A 15915-nucleotide genomic window follows, 5' to 3' on the forward strand; every position below is an offset into this window, starting at 1 on the left:
GAGAAGACGGCCTTTGTAACACCGAGCGGTATTACTGAGTATAAATGCACGCCAATCGTGACATGCAGTTCTGGAGAGAAAAGCACTGGGTATCACCTCACTTCTATTATTTCAGAGCTTATTAATGGGGGCCTTGCTGTCTGTGATCGAGCCTTCACAAGGTATTGCAAAACAATGGCCTGAAAAGAATGCGGGAGCGCACTTCAAAAAAATATTTATAGACTGGCCGGTAGGGCAATATGCGAAATCTGTCAGTTCGTTGCTATCTAGTCTAGTACCTAAGTGGGCTATATGTAATATCTTTAAAATGCTTTATGAAATACTGGAAATTGTAAAAAAAATGCAGGGAAGGAAAAGCAATATAGTAATGATGTTCGATAGACATTTGTCAGCATTATCTAGCAGATGACACGCACTTTAGCATTCTCAACACTTGTTGCAGGAACTCTTCAAAATGTACAATTGTAGATTTATGTTATAAAGTGACATACATGAGATCAGTGGTCTTATGGATTGCTCTACAAGCTGCATGCTGTGAACTGAAAAGTGAAATAAATGCAAAATTTTGTACTGGTCTTGGAATAGTTTTGTACACAGTTCTGCTTTACTTTGAATGCATTTGACCAGGGTGGGGCACCAAAGTTCTGATTTCTAGAGAGGGACAAATTTTTCAACTGCGAGGTCTGCTTAGTAAGGCGGAGAGCAATGGTCTCTGTGATAAGACTTCGTTTAGCTAGATTATTTCTGCAGAACATATTTGATTTTAATGCCCTGCGCTGCAGAACAGAGCACTTGGAAATTAGTTCTGTGGAAGCCCGCAAGGTAGAGGAAGAATTGTGAAAGGGAAAGTTTGTCATCCACTCAGGAGCAGCCGAAGCAATAAAAAATGTTGACTGACGTGGCTGCTTGGGCATGTTAATATGACATGATTGAAGCTCTTAGCACACAAGACTAGGACGAGAAGTAGGCATATGAAGCACATGGGTACTGACTTTCTTGTCCTGTCGTGCGCGAAAAGCTTCAATGATGAAAGAAGCCTGTAAGGGTGTATCTTAATGGAACAATTTAGTTTGAAGCACGGGCCCAACACATAGACCAATTTGAAGCACGGGACCATATGTATAGGCACAACCCTGTTCCACTTCATGCAAGTATGACAGCTCTTTTAGGGATAGAGCGATAGACGGTTTTGCCACACAGGTATTGCCTAACCGATCGATGGATTCTGCCTTGATAATTCCCCACTGTGCGGCAAACCAGTCTATTGCTCTATCTCGCAAGGGGCTATTGGACTTGCATTATGACAAAAAATGTCTGCAGGTTGTGCATACGTGATTTAAAATGGGTTTTGCCTCTATATATGGTCCCATGCTTCAAAATAAACTTGTAAGTCGGCACTTGTGTGCTTCATATCTACTTCTCGTCCTAGTCTTGTGTGCTAAAAGCATCAGTTATGAAAGAAACACGTATTGGTACATCCTGTATGAACTTTCTTTTTACTGCAAGGTGGAGGACAGTTAGCCTTTACGAACAGAATATATACAAAATGTAGGCATATGAAGTGTTGACAGAGTGGTACATGCAACGCACAGTATTTGTTCATACAATAGCAGTAGGTATAAGCCAATTTCACATTTACTTCAAAAAGCTTGAATAACTCTGAAAGCATTCAACAAATCAACGCTGCTCCACTTCACCAAACAAGTAGGTGTCTTTTCTACCAATAACTAAACTGCCGTACATCAAAATTTGGACGCTTTGAGTAAAGTTGAGTAAGTAAGGCTAAACAAAGCCCCTCCATCCTCGCTTCTGCCGGCATAAAACTTCGGTGGCGCGTAGATGGAAGTGCTTTAGCGCTTAGGTCAGGGACGGATACAAGCGCGACAACAGAAGTATGACACACCTACCGCCCTAAATACTGCCGTGTTCGCCTCCTGAACACTCGCAATAAAAAAAAATAGCCATCGTAATTTCACGTTGCAACACACAATTCGCCGTACACCTTTGCTCACGCCACAACACACGAACATAATTCGCCGTACACGCGAGCAGATGCTCGCGTCACAACACTAACACAATTCGCGGTGCGCATCTGCTCGCGTCATCCACACAATTCGCCGTCCACCTTTGCACGCGTTACAACACGCGCACACGCACCAATTCACTGCACACCTCCGCTCATATCCCACAAGAAAAGCACACTTGTTTTCACCATGTCACTGAATGCCCTGCACGCAAATTTGAACTTGTTACATTTCATAGCTTCACGTCATTGCAGTCCTTCACGTAGTGCACGCACTTGGGACCTGCGCTACCTTCGATCTGCCGTACGAGACAAGTTCAAGCTCAGAATCAACAGCATAAACTCTATGCGTCTGCCGTACAATTTGGCGTCGCGAACTCCTTCACTAAAGTCCCTCTATACGTGCTGGCTGGAGGGGATTTATGCTTCAAAACAAGAATTCAAAGGGGACAAGCTGTTGTATTCCGCTGAAGTAGTAGTTTGCGGTCGCTGTTTTCCAAATGCAAGAAAAATGGGAGCGGTCTCCAAGCACCCAGGCACTGATACATTCCACTGTACGTTGTCTCTCGTGGCACAACCCGTCGTAGGTTGACTCGAAGCAGCGAACACGACCAGATCGCTGATTAAAATAGGCGGTGGTTCTTGGATGGAATCGCATTCACAGTTTCAACCGCAGCTAGTGCAATTAAAGCCTCTCTATCGACGCGAAAGTAAACAGCGCTAAAAAACATAGCGTCACTTCCACTCGGAACAGGAAGTTGAAGCTACGTAAATTCCGCTTCACGCCGGAAGCTAAGGGGGTGAGAGGAGAGGAGCGTGGAGGAGGAGGGTAGGTTGGCGGTACTTAACCTGGCCGGCGGTGGCGCGTAGATGCAGGGGCTTTAGTCAAGCCATTGGTCGAACGCGCGCCTGCCTAGTAATCGTCGCTTCCTCCGCAACAGGAAGTGGGTCGGCTGCGAGCGACGTCTCTCCGCGACTACCCTGAACCAACGTTACTAGCTTATTTTCAGTAGTCAAACTACGCCGCGGCACCTGGCCCCTTTCTGTCGCGCCCGCGGGGTGGCACGCGCGACACTGTCGGCATAGAGTTACTGTATATGCTACCGCAGGTATATAGACGACCGCACGCCAAGTTTCATCCTAGACGCCAGCGCTCATTTCTCCCCTGGCGGAGCGATTTCATCTCCAACGGGTGTAGGTTTCCGCCGTCGCCTCCCTTCGCGGTCGCGCCCGCGTTCAGTTCGCGCTGCGCGTGAAACGTCTCTTGTTTGCGACGGCGCCTCTTCGGATGACCGGAAATTATTATTGTGTTGTTAACTGTGACGACAGCAATGTAAACATGAAAAGGTTGATGCCACCAGTGAAATTCTGCCGATTCACAAGAAAATGGTACGAAAGAAGCAGACGACAGACATGGATTACTGCGGTGCGTCGAGCGAAGTAAACATCTGGCAAACGAAGCGAGCTCGTTCATTGATCACTCCTGAGTGTATGACGGTTTCTATATGTAAGCCACGTGAATTTAATAATTACTCGGTACATAATCCTTTTATTCATATAAAAACTTTAAGTTCAACGAGCGCTTGTCCTGTCTTCTTTCTCGTGTTACGTTTGTGTGTGCGCTGCCCAAGAATGGAAACCACGTCTGTTGTATGCGCTAGCAGTGGCCGAAGTTCACGCGTGCCGAGAAATTTAATATGTGCATGATGCATTGAACATGACCGGAGTTCATTCCCGCTTCACCACTGCACCGATCGATCGGGTTACTGGACGATACACACCCGCGTCTTGGTCGCGCCGGCATTGCTGAAGCAGGAATGATTAATAATACTTTCAACTTCAGTCTCTTGAGTACTGCTAAAAAATGACCAAGCTGTCTACATTGCCGCCTCTATTCCATATTGTAGGGGACGTACTAGTTAAAGTTGTGTGCGCATGTCGTACTTGTGCTATGCAGCGATATATCTTGTTTATTTCCGCACAGTGTCGATAGAAGTCGTTGCCATCAGAGACAACACGGATTTGTAGCAAACATAATGTGAGAAACTGCAAAAATGACTTTAGCTCGTAGGTGCCGTATGTATGTGCCGCATCGTATGTGCTGACGATTTTTCCGGCGGCACATACGATGTCGTTTCCAATTACCTGCTCAGCGTCCCTTACATGGTTAAGCAGACGCTGCCCTTTCGCCGCATTGCAGCCATAAAAATAATCAAGCGTACCGATCTTCTTAAAGGCAAATATAGCGTGTGCAGTTTGTTTCACACTAAGGGGAAAACTCGGAACGTATTGCGTCGCGATGCGGCAAGCAATGGAGTCGTGCGGCGGCAGCAGCTCGAGCAGGCGCACACGCTTGAGGGGCAGTGTCGTGATCTGCGTCGTCTGCTACGTTGGCGCGCGCTGGCCGCATTTTCGGGAAGCGTGGTACTGTCAGGGGCAGTGCACCGATTTTATCGGTACTGCAGGAACTGAGCTGATATTCTTTACTAAACGTTATGCGTCGCCACACTCAGATCCTTCATTGGCGATAATGGAGTTCCACAAACTTCTTTTGACAACATGGTTCATTTGTTCTTTCGAAAGGCCGGAGTACTGAGCGTGTGCACGTATATTTCTTCACTGTGTGTGCTACCGTAATGAGCAGCGACAAAACGCACCAAGATGTGCGCGCAACGTGCTCAGTCTTTGTTTGACTCGAAAGGAAAACAAAGCACTCAACAATGGGAGTCGAACCCGGTGAAACAAACAGACACGATTAAATGAACGTTTTAGGTTCAGACAATGAGCTGGAAGTGATTTTTCTCGACAATCATTCGCTACACCAGACATACCCTGCCCGCCGGTGGGGAATTGGACACGTCACGCTCGGAGCTTCAGTTAGTATCTCGTCATGTCCCCAGCGGCAGCGATGACAGCGCTCATCCTGGAAGGCAGTGAAGTGTAGAATGACTTGATCAGGGATGTGTTCATTAGCAGCACGTCTCAGTCGCTGACGATGGTGGATCGAAGCCTATCCTCGGGCGACTGATAGAGGGGATGGTGCGCCAGCGATACTTTCAACGAGCCCCAGACATTTTACATGATGTTGGCGCCCGGGGATTGAGGCGGCCGCTCCAAGAGAGTGACTGCGCGCTCTTCTAGCAGTTCTTGCACAGCTCGAGCAGTGTGGATCGGCGTCCTATCGCGATAGAATATATAGTCGCCTTCCAGAAACGGGCCGTCAAAAATGTATGGAATCAGTACGTCGTCTATGACTGCCCTGCAGCGATGAACTTACATTCGAGGCGTATCAGTGGGCGTCGCGCAACGCTTAGCAAAGAATACCGGCTCATTTCACGCAGTAACGATGTGATCGGCGCCCTGCACCTGACAGTAGAACGTTTCTCGACAATGCGGCCAGCGCGCGCCGCCGTAGCAGACGACGCCGTTCAAGATCCCGCCCCTCGAGCATCTGCGCGAGCTACTGCCGCCGCCTGACTCAAGCGCTCGCCGCATCGCGATGCAATGCGCTTCGAGTTTTCCCCTAAATGTGAAACAGACTGTACACCGCCCTTCGAAGGAAATGTCCAGGCGCACACACCGCGCGCGGCACGAAGCGTGCCCAAACACGCGCAGTGCAGGAGGCAATCAAGGCGGCGCGAACGAGAGATGGGAGAGGGGTACCACCCGCTAATAGAATTTTGCTTCGCATGCGGCGCTCTCAACGCCGGCGCAGCAGCGCCGCTCTCGGTGCCGTCCTGGTCTATACAGTAACTCTATGTCGGCATAGAGAAAGAAATTTCAACAAGAGCGGACACTCCCATAGAGCCCAGCGGCCGAATTGACTGTAGCAAACCAAGCGGATGTTGTTGACTCTTTCCGGTTTCGGTTTTGGGCGCGCGCGTTTTGAACACCAGTCGGTTCACGCCGCGCCGGCTCCGCTGCTCGGCGCGACATTCTTTTTTTAACGCGATAGCGTTAAGGAGCTCGTGTCGCAGAAAAGCCAGGGTCGTCGGCGTCAGCCGTGAGCGATAAATCACGGCAGGCACTTCATAAACAAAAAGCAACTTCCAAGATGGGCTGGGTGGGAATCAAACCAGGGTCTCCGGAGTGTGAGAAGGAGACGCTACCACTCGGCCACGAGTTCGATGCTTCCAAGCGGTACAAACGCGCCTCTAGTGAATGCGGTGTTGCCTTCGAAACGAGCCGTGGAAAGTTATACTGCGGTGTATATCGGTAATTGTGAACATGTAACTTACAGAAGTCGCAATTACAGGAGTAGCGAAGTGCGTTTCCGCTGCATTTCTGCGCTTTCCGCACACGCAGAGCCATCTTGCGGCAAACACAGAAGACCCCCTCCTCTCCATGTAGGCGCTGCCCCGACAGATGGCGCGCCACGCGCGCAGTGGAGCTGTGCGAGGATCGGTGCGAGGTGGGTCGCGGCCCGGACTATCTCTCCCCTGACAACGCTTCGCCTTGCTCCCTCTGCAGAATCAAGCGTCCTTCCTTTCTTTAGATCACTATCTGTCTATCTCTCTGCCCGTGCCGATCACGACGTTTGGCTGGCGTGCATCATTTCCCCCTCCGAGATACCGAGTTCTTTGGTTCGTTCCGCTTGCTCAGGCGCACGTTTCGTTGCTGCGCCGAACGCCGCGTTGCTCGACCATATGGCTCGACGCTCACAGCGTCCGATGTGGGGCGCCTCGTAAGTGATGGCTGCCCTGTAGCCCATGGTCTTGGCGGGTCGACGGGAACGCTGTCGCGTCCTCTTGAAGGCGAAGCTTAAGCGTCCTCCGATTTTTTTTTCGCTTCTGCTGAACCTCGCGTGGCCTTGGCGTGGAATCGTTTCATTATTAAGTAGAAATTATTGCGATTGACCTTTACAAGACTGCGCCGAATCTGTCAGGTGCAATTTCATAAAGAAAACGAAATACGTTTTCTGAAATGATGAAATGTTTATTTTGCTCTATATAAATGCTCGTTCCGGGCTGCTTCTGTATTCATGCAAAGTTGTGGCACCAGGTAAGCAGCAGTCGTTGCCGTACCAGCCGTACGATGCTCCACCGGATGTCATCAGCTGAAAGAAAATTACGAGAATGCATCATTTCGGTATATTGACCTAACAGGAGTATTTCGTGTAGAGGCGAAACGTGCGTAAGTGGTGAATGAACGGCATTACAGATAAATTCACTTTTACGTACATTTCGCAGCAAGGACTCCTGCCAAACAATGCCATAAAGTCTGAACATCCGATATTCAAGCACCCCTCCTTTCCCTGGCATTATTTCCTGCACTTTAAGAGCACAAATACACGGGTGACTGCGCGTTTCCAAAACAACTTGGCCTCAGTCGACACGATGGTACCCCAAGTACACAAAGGTGGCTACAACACAGGCTGAGCCAGACCAGGGTCGGTATAACGTAAAACTATTTTGTTCTGTTTCTATTCCAGAATGGCCGACACCGCTCGCTCATTGGTCGAATTTTTTGAGGCCGCGCCCATTTTTCCTGCCTGTCAAGCGACGTCAGGAATGCTCAAAAACTGCCACGTCAAAGTGACGTTTATGCACTCATTATGCTAAATTATGCCGAACAAACCGGCAAAATTCGTGGAATAACCGGTGAGTGCCCCGTTCCGTTTGGAATAGAAAAAACTGGCGGCCTTCTTGATTGCGTTGGCGGTGGCGGCTCGACAGCCTGGGCGCGGGAGGAGGGAGCCCGAGGATGCGTTTGACATGCCAGACGATCTGTTTCGGCGGCACTTTCGCCTGAAGAAACTGTGCGGTGGCTGTGCGACGAAGTGGCGGAGGAACTCGGAGGCGTGAGAACTTCAGCGCTGTCGGTGGAGCGGCGAGTGTTGTGCGCGTTGCGATTCTTCGCAACGGGCAGCTTTCAAGCCTCGGTAGGGAGCGAGGAGACGATCGGCGTGACCCAGCCTGCGGTCAGCAAGTGTGTGCGACGCGTGGCGGAGGCAATCGTCCACGCCGGGGCCCGCAACAAGTGGGTCCATTTCCCGAGGACGTCGGAGGAGAAGGTGGCCGTGAAGGAAGGGTTCCTTCGACGCGGCTCCATTCCCGGCGTCATCGGATGCGTGGACGGCAGCCTTATAGCCACCATCGCACCGAAGGGCGAGCAGAAGGCGGCATTCATGTGCCGCAAAGGCTACTAGGCCCTCAACACAATGTTCGTAAGTATCTTATTTTTGTCTAATTTGCACGTCATAGCAACGCGTGGCTTATGCTGTGCGCGCTCTCGTCAGATCTGCGACGCAGGCATGCGGATCCTCGCCGCCGACGCTCTGCGACCGGGGTCAGACCACGACGCCCACGTCTGGAGAACTACGTGGTTGCGTCGTCGGTTCCTGGAGGGGCATATTGCCAAGGCCGGCGAACACCTCCTCGGTGAGCAGCAGGAAAAGTTTGTACAGTTGCAATGCTGGTAGCATGCAGCAAAGCTTGCTCGCGCCATAAGAAAATATTGAAGCCCGAACCCCTTATGTTATAGTCAGGTTATTAAGTATAGGTGAGATGTAGAAATTTTCCAATGGTATCTGCACGACACAAAGTGACAACACCTGCGTTGTACATTAAACTAATTTTTAATGTAAGTGTACAGCACACGCGTTGTCACATTCTTTTTTACACTGACAGTCATTTGTGAATGAAGACTACACAAAGAGCTGCCTTGCTGCAAATATGGATGCTACTATGTCCCAGCTATTGTCATCTGTGATCACAGCTGCGTCAGGTGCCCAGCCTGTATATTCCTTTATTGCAGCCTTTCTGTAGTAGGTGCATTTTACATGACCCTTGCTTCGCCTACTAAACTTTGTGCAGATTTCACACCATGTTTTATCATCCTGCAGGTGACAGCGGCTACCTCCTGGAACCATGGCTTCTGACCCCAGTCACAGGCCACCCTCCCATACACACTGCGGAAGGCAGGTACAACACTGCACATGCTGCCATGCGGTCCGTAGTGGAGCGGTGCATTGGGCTTCTGAAGAGCCGTTTCCGCTGCTTTCAGCGTTATCGCGCCCTCCACTACAAACCAGACCGCGCTGCCAACATCGTTGTAGCACGTGCACTGTTGCACAACTTGTGTCTTGATGAAGGTGACGTGTTGTTGGATGATGTTAGTGATGACAGCAGCAACAGCAGCAGTGACGATGAAAGTGGCAACCCCTCCCCACAGAGAGTTCCCCGAGTGACGGCAGCACGCATGATGTACCTGAGAGGCTGTGCTGCCCGGGATAATGTTGTTAGCTCATTTGGCACGACATGGCAGCAGCACCAGCACTACCTGAAAAGGGTGCGAAGGCGGCTGCGTCGACAGCAGCACCCACAGCAGCAATAAACACGTGCCTGACACTGCAGGCAGACGTTTATTACTACTGTCTACACACCTAATAGAGAGCAGGAACCAATCTGAAAAAATGTGTGCAATTAGTGGATAGCGTGCTGTTTTTTTATCGAATCTGCCCAACCATAACCAGCGTTTTCACGTGTCCTCTGCCAGTGAGCTGTTACTACCGGAGATGATTGCATCATTCCACTGTGACACTACATGAGAGCCTTTCATTTAGTACCTGTGGATAGAACACTTTGTGTTCATCAGCAGAATGTTGTAGCCACTTCTCTGGGCAGCTGGGTTTCGCCAAATGATTTGCTGCTGCTTCTGTTGCTTCTGTCATCACCGACACTGTCACCGCCATCTGCACTGTGCATGGGAGGCTGGTCTTCGTCTCCTCGCTTCCTATTTGGGCTGCTGCCAAGCACAACACTTCTCGCTCCACCATGTGTACTGTTCTCACGCACCTGGTAGGTCCTGCGCTATTTTGCCACACAGCCACCGCACAGTTCCTTCACAGAAGGCCAAGTTATGCCGAAAACAATCGCCTGGCATGTCAAGCGCGTTATTCTCCCTTGGGAGATTGTACATATGTAAATAGTTCTGAAATTGAAGAACACAAATTGTAAATATTCATTTCAAGTGCCACTTGCATTGTTTAAAATTGTTTATTTATATCTGCATTGTAAATTAAACCAGGTGATCCATCTTCAATGCCATCATTCATCAAAGCAAATGACAGACAAGCACACAGAGCATGACTTCATGGCGCCAAAATAGCCGTGTGATGTTACCTACATGGGACCCAGTACACTACCAATGGGCAGTTGGCAGATCTTAAACTACATAAATATGACACGAGCATAATGATATTTTTTTGAACTCGCACACAACCATTTATTTTTTCTTTATTCAGCAATTTAACAGCAAGAAAGATGTCTTGTTTATTATGTAGTCAGCGTGTTTGTAGCACGAAATAGTTCAATGACTAGTGCCGTAATAAGATCACAATATAAAACAGCCATCACATGCTTTTAAGGAAGGACAAGTGAGAAAATGTTTGGCACTTCAACGGTATTTCATATAACGACTGCAAGAGCAGCCTAGCAGCGAATGTCAAAATAGTGGCCACATCGATGGCTCCATTATGTATGTCACAAACTGTGCTCAACTACAATGGGGACTAGATTGTACTGCTATCATAGGTAAGCACATCTGAAATATCACAATAACTATCACAAGTAACAGGCGCTTGGCGTGAAAAAAATTCCAATTCGGCTACTTTACATTGCGTAGGCACGAAAGGTTTGACATTGCGAACATTACATACATATGGCATGAAAATTCATTTCCAGTTATCCCAGCATTGTAGTTAAGTGCACCTGTATGTGTGCGAGACAATGTCGAAGTTGCTGTAAAAGTGACTGCATAGTGTATATCTTCCTTGGAAAAACGGTGCCCATTGAAACATATCAGTAACAGCAAAACAGAAGTGAACAACACCTAACGGCAAAAATTCTACATATAATTTATAACGTCTCACTTGGGCAAACTTGCACTGCAAGTGAAAATACACATGAAAAGAAATTACCTTGAAAAATAATATGATAGGTACAGAAATCTAGGGAAAACAGTCATATCATCCTTTAGTGCTACATACAAAAAAACGCATTCGTACTTCAAGTGACATCACAGCACTGTCAGTTTTCGCAGCCATGGTCGCACATGACCTGCACATAATTTCACAAGACTGGCTACAACGCGGCACAACAGCTTTCGAGGACGTATGGGCACCACCACCAAATGCTGCAGCGGTGATTTGAACGGAAATATGGGCAACACTTGTACCTATTAGTACTAAAGGATGATATGGGGGGGGGGGGAACTGTCCCTCATGGCTGAGGATGCTCGCGGAGGCGAGCCAGGGCAGCCAGGAGCTGGCGCAGTGTTGTCGCGATGAGGCCGGTGGCCTCTCTCACACCACGCATCTCTGCTGCCAGCTGCTGCTGCACCACCCGGGTCACCCTCTGCTCCTCCACCAGCTGCTGATGATGCTGCAAAACAAATTCACTCACTTCAGCTGCAGGTTATGCAATGTAAACGTTTGATTCGCACTGTTTGCAAGTGTTACAGGTTCAGCAAGGTTACTCTTGAGGGCAGCGAGATCATTTACATATGACATGAGAAGATTATGGGGTTTTACGTGCCAAAACCACTTTCTGATTATGAGGCACGCCGTAGTGGGGGACTCCGGAAATTTTGACCACCTGGGGTTCTTTAACGTGCACCTAAATCTAAATACACGGGTGTTTTCGCATTTCGCCCTCATCGAAATGCGGCCGCCGTGGCCGGGATTCGATCCCGCGACCTCGTGCTCAGCAGCCCAACACCATAGCCACTGAGCAACCACGGCGGGTATATGACATGAGAAATGGCCGTGCAAACGTATATGGTCTGTTATGTTTAAAACATGTGAAACGTAGCAAATCCTACCAAGCTGCCTCTGCCTGTCAGAAGACAGTATTCGTGACTAGTTAAATTGTTAAACAGAAGATGATCATGCTGTGGTGATACAGGCAACCATGGAAATGTTTTGTAAGTTGCTATGTGTTAAAGAGCACCTCAAAGGAGATGTATAAACGTGCATGAACCAAAGAGCCAAATGACTACAGATGCCTCTGATGTGTAATATGATGGTTGTAATGTACATTGAAGTGCATGAACCAATGAGCCAAATGACTACAGATGCCTCTGATGTGTAGTATGGTTGTAATGTACTGTACATTAACATGCGCACTAATCATCTCTTTAAAAAATGACCTGGCCAAGTTATACGTACCTGCCTATTTTGCTGCAGCAGCAGCTGGTGGAAACTGGCGGCCTCCGCGTTCGCTGCCACAGCCAGCTGCCCCTGCCGCGCATTCTCGGCGGCTGCCCTGCAGGCCGCATCCTCCAGCGGCTGTTGGTGGAGTATCTATACCACCCGCACGGGCGAATGTACCACTGCGCAGCAGCGTGTCACAGAGAAAAAAAAATGAGCCTCTGTTACAGACCACCTTCGATTTAAAACATTACCTACATTCGGAGATAGTTGCGATCGTTTATAGAAAATGTTTACTTACCAGCTATCTGTTGAGATGCCTTCCGACCTTCATCGATTCTTCCGTATCCTATGCGAATAAAAGCAAAAGTGAACACCATGCGATCACCGCAGATGTTCAGATGCTACTGCTCAGTCACTAAGCACAAGAAAGAATGATGTGTTTAGTCACCAAGCACTACGCTTTCACAGTCTTCATGATGTTCACAGCTTCCAGAATTATTCTCGGGTGAAAGTACCTCGTACGCCGAGATTTCATCTAATTAGGCAGCGTTACGGACAAAAATACGCCAAGAGCGGCCCACAGAACCGATCAGCTGTTTTCACGTAGCCGCCATCTTAAGTGTGCGTAGCAAAATGGATTGGATGCGGAATTGGCACATGTGTGGCTATGACTCGAAAAATTAAAATATTAGTGTTTACTTTCAAGCGTGCTTCAGCTTCTCTTGCGTTAAAAGATTACAAAACACTTTTACTCTCAGCAACACACAATCGTTCTTTTATCAGGCGTTTATATCTAAATGTCACTTGCTATACGGTCCCTTTGCAAATGAAAAACAAGCAAAACATGCTTCCGGCAACGATGGAGGCTGCTGATTGGGCAGATTGAAAAACGTCGCTGGTTCCCGCCCCCATACGCAGAAACTGTCGCGTCATTTTGACGTCCGGAGTTTGGAATACTTTTTGTTTGGAATAGAGTTACGTTATCGCGCCCCATGTTACACGCTCGCAGAATGCCTTCTAATCGCACTCAAGTCAGACTCGTGGGTGCAAAGCCTGTTTTCAGTTGCTCAGAATACATAAATGTCATGTTCTTGAGCTCCTCCGTGTTATCTTTTACGCGTCCTGCTGGCGCATGCAACACTCCCGTGTTATCACTCCCGGCAATCGCTCGTCGCGTTTTCGAGAAGCGTGAGTACCGAAATAAGGTATATGTTGTTGCATTGCTATAAAATGCGTCACAAACTTGTCCCACTAAAATTCAGTACACGCAAAACTAATCACTATGGCCGGCTTGCTTTTTTGCTAACAGCTTCAAAACCCCAGGCGCGGCGAGCAAGCCTCAATATATCCCAAAAAGTTACCAAATAAATTACAATACTTTTTTGGGTCAGAGAATGCGTCACGAACTTCTACCAGTAAGATTCAGTACACGCGAAACTAACTGCGGCCCAAAGCCTAGCTGCTTTTCGCTAACTGCGTCAATAAGCCGGGCGCGGCAACCGTGCTTCTAAACTACCCCAACTATAACGACGTTAGTTTCAATAATGTTGGGAGCCACAGAATGCGCGAAAACTCTGTTTTAGGCGCTACGACGTAGTACACGCATGCACACGCGCAAATGCGTCACACGGCCGAGCCGGTTTTCGCTTACTGCGTCAATAAGCCGGGCGCGGCAAGCGTGCCCAAAAACTACCGAAATAAGTTACAGTAATGTTGGGGCTCATAGAAAGCGTCGCAAACATCTCCCATGAAGAGGCATTACCTCAAATTAACTGCGCCAGGCAGGCACGTACCCAGGATTTTTTTTCGGGGGGGGGGGGGGGCACTACCTCCATCATCATCATCACCACCACCATCATCATCTTCATCATGTTTTATGTCCACTGCAGGACGAAGGCCTCTTCCTGCAATGCTATCTCCAATTACCCCTGTCCTGCGCCAACCGATTCCAACTAGCGCCCGCGAATTTCCTAATTTCATCGCTCCGTCTAGTCTTTTGTCGTCCTCGATTGCCTTTTCCTTCTCCTGGTAACCATTCTGTAACCCTAATGGTCCAACGGTTATCTAAACGGCGCATTACATGACCTGGCCAGCTACATTTTTTCCTTTTGATGTCAATTAGAATATCGTCTATACCCATTCGCTCTCTGATCCAAACCGCTCTTTCTCTCTCTTAACGTTATGCCTAGCAATCTTCGTTCGATCGCTCTTTGCGCGGTCCTTAACTTGCTCTCAAGTCTCTGCCCCATATGTCAGCACTGGCAAAATGCACTGATTGCACACCTTACATTTCAATAATAATGGTAAGCTTCCAGTCAGGAGCTGACAATGTCTGCCGTATGCGATCCAACCTATTTTTATTCTTCTGTGAATTTCCTTCTCATGATCAGGGTTGCCTGTGACTAATGGACCTAGGCAAACGTGCTCCTTCGCAGTCTCTAGTGGCCGACTGGCGATCCTGATCTCTTGTTCCTTTGTTGTTGTTGTTGTTGTTGTAGCCTGTGGCACGTGTGGGTCCTACCCACGATGGGGGATTGGCCAAGAAATGGGTGGATTATTTCAAAATAATATAGAGCATAAATTTCCTAATATCTATGCGAATAGCATTGAATAGGGTTGAATTACCGGCTAAAATAAAATCAGGAAGGTGCTGTTGAATGAGGAATAATTAATTTAAAAGTAAAAAAATAGAATTTAGCAGGGCATTCGTTTAGATTCTGTAAGGAATGTTTGGACAGCGAAGCATGCATCCCTTAGGCGTAATCCCAAAGTGGACGCCCCGAACGAAAGAATTGCAGGTTCTGTCAAGTCCAGGCCAATTCTTCGAAAAGGTATCTCCAACAACCTTTTTCTTAACGCAGCAAAGCGGCGGCAAGATAGAAGAAAGTGCTGTATCGTCTCCTCCTCCTCACAAAAAGAACAAAGGGGAGAGGGAACCAAACGCGACCTGTATAAATAGAAATTTAGGGAGGGAATGCGGCAGCGTAATTTGGTGAGGCAGACCTCAAGCATCTTTGTGAAACAAGATTCGCTATGCCAGGGAAATGCCAGGTGTTTATACTCTGGAGAAGCTGTCAAATGTGGGTTTCTGGGTTTCTGTGGGTTGCAAATGTGGTTTCTGTCAAATAGGAGTTTCTGTATCCTGTTCATTACTGTTTCTAAGTGAGGTATCGTGACTCCTCTTGGTATTGTATACAGGGGCGCGATCGGAGATATTTTGTTCGATACGCGTTCTGTTCAGTTGCTGCAACGTCACAAAGTTGCAGTATGCAAAATTTGTGACAGCGGGGCGGAGAGAGCAGCCAATCAGGAAGCGGTCACCTCCCCGGAAGTTTACCTCCGTCGTTTGTCGTCTGCTTGCAAACAGTATACTACAAAGCCAAATGTTTCTGGTCTTCCAATTGAATGAAATCTTTGTCTAAAAAAAACGCATTTTTTCTTCTCAAGCCCAAACACGTTTTCAAATAGCAGTACGTGTGACTACTGCAATTTATAACTATTAGGTTCTTTGCGTCGTCCCTAGGTGGTGTCGCGCACAGCGAGAAGGAAAAAGAAAAAAAAAACGACGGGAAGAGTGGCGCACTTTTCAAGAGGCAGCCACAACATCCCAGTGGCTCGCTGGCACCGATGATGTTGTCGATTTCTCTGTACGACCAACGAATTATTTGTTTCGAGAAACAAAAACGACAATATTCAATGTGGACGCTTTATACCGGTGGCGTACGCTGGGTACGCGCCG

At 48.2% G+C, this 15915-nt stretch overlaps 1 protein-coding gene across 1 annotated transcript; it reads left to right on the plus strand.

Annotated features, from left to right (window-relative positions):
* The first annotated feature begins 8276 nt into the window (after positions 1–8276).
* On the plus strand, positions 8277–9358 carry LOC139051551 (putative nuclease HARBI1). The gene is made up of 2 exons (XM_070528519.1): positions 8277–8403; positions 8868–9358. The coding sequence occupies exons 1-2, from the start codon at positions 8277–8279 to the stop codon at positions 9356–9358; spliced, it is 618 nt and encodes a 205-aa protein (XP_070384620.1).
* The last annotated feature ends 6557 nt before the right edge of the window (positions 9359–15915 follow it).

Source organism: Dermacentor albipictus, unplaced genomic scaffold (genome assembly GCF_038994185.2).
Source record: "Dermacentor albipictus isolate Rhodes 1998 colony unplaced genomic scaffold, USDA_Dalb.pri_finalv2 scaffold_12, whole genome shotgun sequence".
In the NCBI taxonomy this organism is placed as follows: domain Eukaryota; kingdom Metazoa; phylum Arthropoda; class Arachnida; order Ixodida; family Ixodidae; genus Dermacentor; species Dermacentor albipictus.

What these genes read in the sequence shown, in the direction of transcription:
- LOC139051551 (XM_070528519.1), top strand. Translation starts at nt 8,277, where the DNA reads ATGCGGATCCTCGCCGCCGACGCTCTGCGACCGGGGTCAGACCACGAC. An exon ending in GGCCGGCGAACACCTCCTCG is followed by an intron (nt 8,404 to 8,867) that starts GTGAGCAGCAGG and finishes ATCATCCTGCAG; the next exon opens with GTGACAGCGGCTACCTCCTG.